This window comes from Lampetra planeri, chromosome 21, assembly GCF_965212315.1.
Source record: "Lampetra planeri chromosome 21, kcLamPlan1.2.h2, whole genome shotgun sequence".
NCBI classification, from domain to species: domain Eukaryota; kingdom Metazoa; phylum Chordata; class Hyperoartia; order Petromyzontiformes; family Petromyzontidae; genus Lampetra; species Lampetra planeri.
Window position 1 is genome coordinate 11,776,409 of NC_136127.1, and position 12,010 is coordinate 11,788,418.

Sequence of the window (12,010 nt, forward strand, 5' to 3'; positions counted from 1 at the left end):
CGCTGTTCTTTGAAGGCCTCTCCAAGCAGCGTCGGTTACGGGAGGGTTGTTTGATCAAACTTGACCACACTGGTCAGTACGTGTCGGTGAAGGCAGGGGAGCACAGATGTTGTTGGAGAAAGTTCCAACCAATGGAGTTTCGCTGCGCTGTCCTCTGCCCACAACTTAGCCCCGCAGAAGCAAGTCGGGCATGGGACGGTGATGGGGGAGGGCACTGTACTGGGCGCCAAATGCGCAAGTCACACCTCTGGCAGCAGCTGGGCTCGCAAGAGCATGTTATCAGCTCCAACGAGCGGATGATTATCGGCACGGAAATCGTTTAAAAAAAAAAAGAAACCCGTAACGTGAGGCTTTGCAGATGTTTCACGAATGAAATCAAATTCCCAAGGCCACAAAGCGGAGCCTGTTTGCGAGCGCGTAACGCCGAGTGCGGAGCGCCCTGACACGGAGGAGCGGGCTCGATTACCGCAAATCCGCGGAGGCAATTAATGCGCAATCTCAAACGGTCTAATTATGTCGATTAATTGCACCGTTATAAAAAAAAACACAAACGTGACGCAGTGCCATGGTGGTAGCACGGCGCAGTGGGTTTACAAATCCGTCGACGCCGGTTCGATTCCCGGCCACGGCTAACATCAGTGGGCAAGTGGTATCTGCGCTGCACAAACCCGCCCACACCAACCCCTACGGACAAGTATTGTGTACAGCTACTTGCTTTTGAGGCAGGGGTTGGTGAGTCACGGAGAGATGTGTGAAGCTCCCAAACCTGCTGTGTCGCCATGAGGTGTCCACGAGATGGCAGTATAGCAAGTGGGTTTGTGAACCTCTCTGCGTGGACCCTTGCATACGATCCTCTCGCGTGTGTTGCGTTTCTATTTTTTTAATTCTATTTTTGTCTCGCATGCAAAGATGCCTTCAAATTGAAAATGGCCAAACATTGCAATGTTGGACGCTCCTAAAAAATTGTCTTTGAGACCGATTGCGAAAGAAGTTCCAACGTACATACATACGTGATGGTAATTGTGACAGTGGTGGTTATGGTAGTTGTGTCAGCAGTGGTGATGGTGAGAAGAATGATGATGGTTGAGATGGTGTTAATTGTGCCAAGGGTGGTGATGATGACAGTTGTGATGGTGGTGGTGGCGCCGCGCTCACTCACGTTGGCCGACTCGCGCACCAGGCGCTGCTCATGGAACAGGATCTGCTTCACCGTCTTCACGAGCTCCATGGGCGTGTGCTCATAGTGAGTCTGAGGTGGGCGACAAGGATGCGGCAGAGCGACACGGATTACACAGCGGAAATAAACAAACATACGCATACGTACCAGAGTACGGTAATCGAAACACACAGGTGACTCCTAAAGCAGCAGAAAGCACGAATCTGTCAATGGGATCGGTCCTCTGATCATGAGCTGCAGGTCACATGACATCAACATACCGTGTGTATAATGCACACAGCCTTGTTTTAAACACCAACTCAAAAGAGTCAAAACTGTGGCCCATATTATTCCAGACAGCAGCAGAACAATAAGATGGCTGCATACCGGTTTCATTATTTGACGAAATTGTCAGTACCGGAGAGCCATCATTGCCCACCGCTGGTTTTGCTAAGGAGGCAAGCTGTGGACAGGTTTCAACTTCTCTGAATCTCCATCAGAAGATTGCTCCCGGTTATGAAAATAGCTCCTTGATTGCCTGGTGATATAGGCAAGAGATCTGCATGTATAGTGTGGGGCCAGTTAAAAGCAGAACGTAACATTGAACAGTTATTACAGGTCGCCTTGGCGGATTGTGGCCATTTAGCTGATAAATGAATTGCAATTTTACGGCAATTGTTGATGGTCAAATAGAACATTGCGTGCTTATTTATCACCTTAATACCCACACAACACCAGAATGGCACGTAACAATTTAGAGCACCGAGGGAGGCGGTTCTAATAATAATGTTCGTTGTTTATCCAGGAAAGCCTCACTTTAGTCCAAAGACTCTTTTTCAGGAGGGTTTCCGCAGTGGGACGTTCAGCCAATTCCACTCACGAGTACGTGGCTGCACTTGGGAGGAAACCGGAGAACCCGGAGAAAACTCGCCACCCATACTATTTAAACGATAATTTGTATTTTTGTATTTTACCATGTTAGGCCCACTGAGCTCGATAGTAGCTCTTTTTCAGAAGCGACCTGGCCACAAATGATTGCTCAAAAAAGGGGCTTATCACCTGGAAATTTACATCAGCCATATATGCATATTGATTCTAAATGTGGAGGGAAAAACTGAAGTACCCGGACAAAAATCCACACGACCACGGGAAAAGAGACACGGAAACTCCAAACACACAAGCGTCAGGGTCAGGATCGAACCCACGACCTCCTGTATACCAGGCGAGGTAGTTAACATCCTGCCACTGTGGCGCCCATACGAGGGGGGGTAACACTCCAAACTCCGCACAGATGGTTTCAATCGACACGCTCTGCCGTCATCTCGTGGGCATCTCAAAAAACCGGCGAGGTTTAGGAACGCTGGAACGCACAGGTGTGCGTCACCACGCACGCCTAGCGATCACCTGAATCTGTGCACTCCCACACACTTCCATGTAACCGATAGCTCTGTAAGTTACATGGAAGTGTGTGTGGGAGTCAGGTCAACTCTGGCTGCATATAAGGCATGCACGGAGCGGTTGTTAACAAGAATTCGTCACGTGTAGCTCGGTTAACATGACCCTGTTTCATTGACTAAGCCACGCTGTTGGGATACAATCACAGATGGCTGCGACTGGGTGGTGCAGTAGTAAAGCTACAGCAGCAGCAGCCACAAGGCAAAACTCACAGCGATCATCCAATCTGTAAGGGGTCGCTCCTTCTTCTCTGCCATTAAGTTTCCACTACTACACTGACCCAGCCAAGCTGTCCGGGTATATTCACCGGTGACTGCGACTGGGTGGTGTGGGTCGACATGCAGCTGCAGGCACGTCTGCGTGCAAAACTCACAGTGAGGGGTTGCCCTGTCTCTTCTGCTGCCTGCGACTGTCCAGAAACCCATCCCACTAATCGTCTACATTGCTGCCTCTGTCCCTCCGTTAAAAGTCCAGGGTTAAAACATTCCCTGAGTCCTCCACCTTTGACTGGGGACGTCTGCAGTGACATCTTGGCTCTGGTTTCCCTACCACTACCTCCTGTGTTCTACAAGTGTTTGGTGATAGGGTCGCATTTCATACCTTGACAATCAAAACTGTTACTCAACTGTAATACGGCACCACACGCATATCTTAAAGAACACGTGACGGGATATAACGTGTTGTGCATTTTACAGGTTTTTATGGCTGATATAGTAACACCAGCATCTGCAGCGGTGTTTCAGTCATAACAGCAACACCTGCATCTGTGTTCTACAGTAATAACAGTGTCACGTGTACTATCTGTGTGTTCTACAGTAATAACAGCGCCACGTGCGTATCTGTGTGTTCTACAGTAATAACAGCGTCACGTGCAGCTGTGTTCTACAGTAATAACAGCGTCACCTGCAGCTGTGTTCTACAGTAATAACAGCGTCACCTGCAGCTGTGTTCTACAGTAATAACAGCGTCACGTGCGTATCTGTGTGTTCTACAGTAATAACAGCGTCACGTGCAGCTGTGTTCTACAGTAATAACAGCGTCACGTGCGTATCTGTGTGTTCTACAGTAATAACAGCGTCACGTGCGTATCTGTGTGTTCTACAGTAATAACAGTGTCACCTGCAGCTGCGTGGCGTAGCTATCAAGCTTCAGCTTGAGCACGAAGACGTCGTCACCCACGAGCTGGCCGGCCTTCCTGTGCAGCTCCTGCACCAGGTTGTCGAGCAGCACCTTGGCGCGGAACTCCTCTTGAGGGTTGTCCACCTCCACCTCATCCCTGCACATGCGCGCGGCAGGTGGGAGTTAGGTTTCGCTGTCCACCTCTATTCCCATAATCAGGGGATGATCGGTTTAACGATCAGCCCGCCCACCCACCCCCATTCACATGGAGATTTGATGGATTGTCGCGAGGCTGATTAGTGATTCAAATTGAGAATCAATATATTTTTGTTAAACATTGGGGTGAGTGGATAGTATATCGGTGTAACGCCGATTCGATTAATTGATTGAAATCTATTCTTAAGCTCACAGTGCATTGTGGGTGAAATTATTCACTTTTACAGCATTCCGAGGAAATCTTCCGAAACAGTCGTGATTCCATTAAAACATTTTTTGTTTGTTACATTATGGTGAATGGTAGCGTCTTCAGTGGCTGCAAGTATTGTGTGAATCCACCGATACCGGCCTCCCTATGCTGAATTGACCATGGGGTTGTTTAACCACACTTGTTGTTTAACCATACTTCACCATGTTGGTCAGTGCGGGTTGGAAAATAGACAGAGTTCCGAGCGCAGTGCGCTGAATAGAAATGGGTTAAAATGCAAAATAATGCACGGCACTTTGTCAATCCGCTGCTGGATGTAGGCCTCGCCACTAACGTCAACCACGGCGAGGAATTTAATTCACGTTGCCATGTGGGTATTATTTGAACATCCGTCATTGAAGCCCGATAATATTATAAAATCCTGCTGCTGATGGTGATTATGCTGACGAAGCTGACGATGATGCTGATGTTGATGATGTTGATCGTGCCAGGGTCGTGCCCTCACCATCTCTGCTGCTCCACCCACTGGCACACGTAGTGGCGGACCTCGATAGGGAAGTGCTGCCCGTAGAGCGACTGCATCTGCCGAAGATAGTCTCCCTGCAGCTGTTGGGCCTGGCTCCACAGTGCCATGGTCGCCAGCCTCCCTGCTACATGGAACAGAGCAGCAGCAGCGGCAGCAGCGGCAGCAGCAGCGGCAGCAGCAGCAGCGGCAGCGGTAGCGGCAGCAGCAGTGGTAGCAGCAGCGGCACGGTAAAACAGAGTTCCCGACGCGAGCAATGTGAATGCCTGGGGCACAGCGAGAGATCGCCATGCGCGCAAAGCCACGAGTTACATCGTCGAACGTATCACAGGGTGTCTATCGTGCGCACCTGCACTGCACCGTATCCACAAATGCATGCGCCACACTGCATTGCACATGCACGCTGCGTCACGTGACGCACGACGCACTCAAAAGTCAAATTGATTTCCTGCTCAATTGAGCATTGAGGTTTTGGTGTCCATCGCCTATCTACAGCCCTGAGTCCTGCGGCAAGTTTATCTATCGGAAAACCCCCCTCTGATCTTCGCACCTAATAGACTCACAGTGATAACATCTCCTTACTATATTTGGGACTGGAAACAGGAGGATTTCTTCACAATTCTGGAAAAATTGCCTGATGAAGCTGGTTGTAATTAACAGCGAAACATCATACTCAAATTGTAAATGTTCTGGATTTACTCTCCAACACACTGGTATGCTGCAGTTGTAATTAATCGCCACGTTTTCTTTCCATGACAAACCTCATTAATCGGCTGTGTCGGGTGGTGGTGAGTTAATGACCCATTTATATTTCCGCGATCTAACCCAAAAAAAACCTTTTTTATGGAAAACAACTGTTGACTACCCCACAAAGTTGTACGTATTTTATTAACGCTGGAGAAATTATGGGCTGAGTCGGCCCCCAACCACGATTTGAACTCTCACATATTACATTACATACACGCTACATTTCACACACACCCGCAGTACAATGCATAACACTCACTCACACACACATGCTACATATTATACACAAGCCACATTTCACACCAGCACATAGAATGCATAACAAGACAAAGACAATACACATGCAAGTGCTATATCACAAATACACAAGCTGCCTTTGTTCACACATGCATACACTACATCAAAGACAACGATTCATGTGTTTGCCACACAGAGACTGTTGGAGCAAGTGCTCTTAGCGAGCACCTACTAAGGCCTGAACAGCACATGAAGGGGTAGTGTGGTCAAAACCAGGCGCAGCTGCCTCAAGTCTCCCCTGTGATGTTGTTTAAAGACTGCACCAGGTACTCATTTGAGGTCAAGTTGACCTAAGGGAGGCCCCGAACAGTTTCAGATATCACATGCCAATGGTATTATCCATGGCCGGGAAATGAATCCAGATTGCTGGGATCATAACCACTGTGCCACCACCTTTCACACACACAAATACTGCTAACATTAATCCCATGCATGCAATTTGGTTCATGATTAATAAAGAAATGAAAATATACAAACACATGCTCCATCAACAACAATTGCTTTTCGCCACTAAGCGACGTCACCACGGCTGTTGTGCCAGGCTAGGTGCACTTTGTGTGCACATGCTGCGTTACACACACACACGCACAGCTACGCAAGTTGTTATTGTACGTTACGCAAATTGTAAAGCTACTCTTGCAGCTCTTTCCACTACTACCTCCCCAAATCCCTCATCTCCAAAATCCATATGATCCAGGATACCGCTGCCAGACTCGTCACCCGCACCCGCAAACGAGACCACATCACCCCAATCCTCCAATCCCTCGCGTCCAGCTCCCAATCCAAGCCTGGCTCGATTTCAAGATCACACTTACTGTCTTCCACATCCTCCACGGACTCACCCCTGCATACCTCTCTCCTCTCATCTCACTTCTACTGCCCTTCACGCACTCTCCCACCTCACCCCTTTCATCTCACTCCTACTGCCCTTCATGCACTCTCCCACCTATCCCCTTCTCATACTCTCCTACCCCTTCCCTCTCACCTTACTCTAAACTCCCCTCCATGCACACTCCCGTAGATCTCCCTTCTCATCTTGCTCTACTCCCTTTCGTGCCCTCTCCGCTCCAACAACCGAGGCTTTTTGTCGAGGCCCCCATTCAGTGTTCACAAGGAGTCAGGTAGCTCATGCTTATATGCTGCAAACAGTCGGCAACTCCCTTCCCCCAGCCACCCGTGCTGCCGACTCCCTGCCTTAGTTTTTAAGAATCAGGCTCAAGACCTTCTTCTCTTCTGTCTAGAAATTACTGCCTCTCTCTCTTTCTCCCTGTATATACAATGAACATGTTCAGGTTCAGAATCAGAATATTAATTTAGACTGGAGGAATCCGATAGAGTTATTTTTCACAGATGTCCAGGTAAAGCCCACTGGCGTCTATTTTTCAGAAGCGACCCGGCCACAAAATGAAAGCTCAACAAAGTGGCTTATCACGTGGAAATTTATAGCAGCAAAATAATCGACATAATCTCAATGCATGTTTCTGTAAAGTGTCGTGAGATGCGGTCGCATTTGGGCCTGGTGACATGAATCCACGTTGCATTGTGTGGTTTGTGCAGATCCTTTCCAGCTTAGAAAACGCGTCCACAAGCGACCGCTTGTTTTTTTCAATGCCCGAGTACTGAAATCAATTCGTATTGTGGTTGATTTGAGATGAAATGGAGGTCACATGTGGCTACTCCACAGGAACGGAATTGTAATAATAAGATCAAACAAGTTTCGAGTTTATAGTCATCTATCAGGCGAGAACTCAAGAGGGACCAGCGTGGCACCATACGCAACAATGACCACAGGCTTTAGTCGGCCAGCAGGGGAAAGTGACTGCAATGTACAATGCAAATTGAGTGATTTGCGGGGTAATTATCGAATAAGGCAAATTTGGACCCCGATAGATGCCGGCACTCAGTGGCCTACCTAACCGTGAAGCAGATGGCGCGTAGTGTTACTGCGGTTGCGACACCGGCAGAATTGATTAGGGCGGCCGCTGGATTAGAAACTGCGAACCTCTGAAACGAGCGGCGAAAGGTGCTCCCCCGCTGGGCCGTGTCACATCCCCCGTGGTAAATCAAATTATCAAATACGAGACGTGGCGATGACACTGGCTCTTTCGTGTATCACACCCTGGCCTGCTGTGTAAGAAAAATGCGTACGAACCATAAAAACCCATTGCTAGACTCCCGCGAAACTTTGTGGGTATCAGGTTTCCGTGTCCCACGCTCTAATTCCTTTACCGTAGATTTGACCGAGTGAGGAAAGGAATATATTGACTCATGTGTCAAATCCATCGGCACATCGGATTGTCCGTGTAACAATCGATTATTTACCATTCACACAAACTACGTGCCGGACATTACACTTTGGCTCGCGTGACTTCTAAAGAGATGGAACAAACGACAAAGTACAAACGGAATGGTAAAAATGAGATGATAAAAAAAGCTTCTATTCTTAAAGAGAATCGTGACCATGAATCACGACCATCGCCAGGTGGTGGTGGTGGATCGTCGCATGCCCAATGCATGTATGTTGGTTGTGTGTTAGACACGACAGGCGTAGTGAGCAGTCGCCACCCATTGACTCGCCGGCAAGATAACGTAAAAAAAAACATACGGCAAAACTATGACGGTAAATGAACACCAGACAACCCAGCCGGGTACCAGACGGACACACCTTTGTACGCAGTGGTACGAGGAATGCCCGCTCTCTCCTGTGTCTGTAATTAATATTGTGGTAAAGGGCACTTCGCGTGAGCAGACATCTCTTTACAGCGATTTACTTTTGCTGCAAAGACACGCAAACGTGCTCTTGTTTCACTTCCCCGTGGCTCCGTGCCAAGTCAATGTCAAGTGGCAATTTCTTATTCTTCTTCTTCCTGTTTGGCCTGGGGTCCTTAAACAGGGGTCCTACAATAAAAAAAATGAATCCTCAGCTTCGTGAGATGACGCGAGTCGCCCTCCACCGCCTTCCCCAAAACGCCTGCCTTTTTCCGTCTCCCTTTCATTGGAGGCACAAACCACACCGGCCCCAGGCCCAACCAGCCACCCGGTCTAGCGCCAGCGGCTAGGGCCCTTTGCCCCCCAGCATAAAGCTACTCGAAGTTGTAGGCGTCCTTTATTCACATTTTACATATGATGATGTCCGTCGCATGACAGTCAAACCGACGTTTAATACTCGGAGCTGGAATTTAGCCAAAGTGCAGAACCAAATGGTAATGTGTTTGTTTTTGGGTGTGTAGTCATTGGTGACACGTTTGAGGCCGTCAACTTACCACAACTGTGAAAGCTAACTTCCATCACATGAAATGCATTTAATTCAATATTAATGTATGATGTATGTTTTCGATTTATTTTTTAACGCCTCATCGTTGTAATTGTATTTTAAGTCATGGCTTTTGTACTTCTGGTGACCCAGGCTTCTCTTGCAAGTGGAAATATGCTGCCTCGTGAGCTCTCAGATGGCTAAATAAAACAAACTTGAAACTGTAAGCCGGTCCCGATCTGGATTCGAAACCCGGGATCTCAGCGACGACAGCTCAGGGCTCTGACCTGCGAGCCACCCAGCCACCTCTAATTTAATTGGCGCGTGTTACTCGGGATTCGGTGATGGCTACACGAAGCAGAAGCAAAAAAAGCGCACGCTGGTGTGTGAGCGCGTGGGGTCATTTCCTATGTTCCGGGGAACCGAGCTACACTTCTCGGTGGTGTGTGGCAGCAGTGCTTTTCCTGTCCGGTCCGCACCATTATTTATTTACTGCTGGCTACCACACACTCGGCGGCGACACAACCCAACGACGCTAAAGCGTGCATGTCACTGCCGTTTTTGGACGTCCTCTTAAGCTCCCCGCATTGTGATGGCGGTGGTGGGGGAGGGCAAGCACCAACTTGAATTTGGGGTTCTTAACGATGCAGCGGCTCTCTAACGATTCGATTACATTTTCATAATTCGAGGTCGCGATTTCTTTCGAGTGGCGGTTATTTTTTCGGCTCGTTTTTTTTCCCCGTCTCATCTGCAGTGGCGTAGTCACTGGGTGTGCCGGTGGTGCACCTGCACTGGGGACCAAGGCCCAGGGCGGGCCCCAGTTTCCGGGCTATGATGAGAGGAAGGAATTCAACAAGGGATCCCCCCCCCTTTCCATTTCTTGCACCAGGGCCTATGCCAACCACGTTACACTACCGCTTCTCTATCTGAATGGTCTTTTCCACTCATTAACCTAAATATAGCAACTGCACACCCATTTTGAGGTGGCCTAGTGGCAAAGTGGTTATTGCACCGCTCCGTGAACCCAGTGACCTGAGTTTTTGATTCGCAGCCTTGGATTACATCCGTCGCGAGCGATACGAGAAATGATGACCACCCCTCACCAAGCCGCACTGACCAGTGTGGTGATGTACGGTCAAAAAGCCCCCCACGAGCCATACAGTGTGGAGAGATGCTCATCCAGCAGTAGAATGTGCATACATGCACAGGGCAGCTCACTATGGCTGAAAGTCTCTTTTTGAAGGGAGGCCTGTGCCAGGCAAAACAATATAGTTACCACGTGCTAAAGAAAATTCAAACAACAATGCATAAAGTTCAAAAATAATGGATGAATGGAGCTTACTATGATAGAGCATTGGTGCTTTTGGTGCTAGTGGTGGAGGATGTGATGCTGCTGGTGGGATGGTTGTTGGTGGTGCTGGTACAGACAGTGGTGGTGGTGCAGCTGGCAGTATTGGTGCTGGAGGTGCTAGCGATGGCGCTGGTGGTACTGCTGCTGATAGTGGCGATGCTGTCGGTGATGATGATGGCGGGGGCGGTGCTTGCGGTGCTGGTGGCGGTGATGCAAACGGTGGTGGTGATGGTGGTAGTGGTGATGGTGGTGGTGGTACTGGTGGTGCATTGTCAAAGTGGCCTTGTCGAAAAAAAAAAATTGTGCGCTTAACAAAAAACTCAATCTCAATTTTAAAATATCTATCGACTCTCCAGGGTTCCAAAGGTTGGGTCACAAAATCCTTCGGGCGATAATGTAAACGCTCCTAGGAAACCCAGTATTATTAGGTTTCGTTTACCGTTCAGATTATTATTGCCGTGCCTTTTTCTTTTGGTACAGGGGTGTAATTTGAGCGCCAGCGTGGGCTCACAGCTTGTACACAGAAATCAAAATCGATACAGATAACAACACAAATTGACGGGAAAGAATAATATTACGAATAATACGAATAAAATGACGAATCCACTGCATTGAACGGCATCTGAACAATCGGCTGAAACTGTACAAAGCCACAATCGGACGTTTCAAATTCTTCGTCAAATATTTACTTAACATTTTTTTAGGCTTTTTATATATTTGCTATTGCTAAAAAAAAGAAGGCAGGACAAATGTTTTGGTGAAGGTTAAAACCCATCCAAACGAAGGCGATAAAAATGAAAATGTAATAAACAAAGGTGGTGCTAAAAAATGCAGGTGCTGTTGAAGCGGATTTTAGGTTTATGTGTGTGACATATTAAATATGTAAGAGAAAATAGTTCTACGATCGCACTGTCGAAAGCTGTTCGATTTCGGGGGATGATTGTGAAAGACGGAACTTCCACAGAAAAATGTTCCTCGAAGATTTTTTGGTGAAAACCACTGGGACTGCATCAATTCACCGATTAAAACTACATTCGTACGCACTCAACAAGTGCTTCGAATCATGCTCGTGAGAATTAATCACTTGTAATTTGTACAACATATAAATCAGTTAGTTATCTAAATTTCTGAGTCAGCTGGCCAGGATTGGGCACAACTTAGCCCACGACTTTTATCCCAGTCCACAGGACAGCACAGACTAAGTGTTTCAAACCTAAGATTAACACTAACAATGACATATTTAAGAATCACAGTTAAGAGACAAACAATAAGAGTTTAAATGAGACGCTATATACCAATGTTACATTTAGGCTAACAGATGCGATACAACTTTAGCACACGAGACAACAAAAACAGGAAATTAAACGAGATGGGGGAAAAAAACAAGGCAACAAACGTTCCCAAGTACAAATCGCAACCCCGAATCATCGTAACAATGAAATCGCTGCCAGGTGGGAAGATATGGACTTGTGTGTCTCTTAAGCAAAAAAACGCCACGGCATCGCGACGCGACTCGCAAAACACACCGGAAGAGAACAAAGCACATCGGGGCACGAATAGGGGAAGCGAGAGAGGTGTAAATAAGTAATATTTAAAAATACGTTCTTATGAAATGTACGAGTAGTGGAAGAACTCCACGACTCCAGGAAGTGGGCCCGAAGCTTGTCATAACGTAAGGGACCGTG

The 12,010-nt window shown here is 47.7% G+C and overlaps 1 protein-coding gene across 3 annotated transcripts in view; it reads right to left on the minus strand.

Moving 5' to 3' along the window:
• LOC144724695 (signal transducer and activator of transcription 5B-like) overlaps positions 1–12,010 on the minus strand; it is a 55,110-nt gene that overhangs the window by 23,364 nt on the left and 19,736 nt on the right. For 2 of the 3 annotated variants that reach the window (XM_078604022.1, XM_078604019.1), the window contains exons 2-4: positions 4,660–4,804; positions 3,731–3,887; positions 1,160–1,249 (exon numbers count right to left, since the gene is read on the minus strand). In XM_078604022.1, the coding sequence (XP_078460148.1) occupies positions 1,160–1,249; positions 3,731–3,887; positions 4,660–4,787 (375 nt within the window). In that variant the 5' untranslated portion in view covers positions 4,788–4,804. The remainder of the gene's footprint in view (positions 1–1,159; positions 1,250–3,730; positions 3,888–4,659; positions 4,805–12,010) is intronic. The other variant, XM_078604020.1, reaches the window with a different exon arrangement.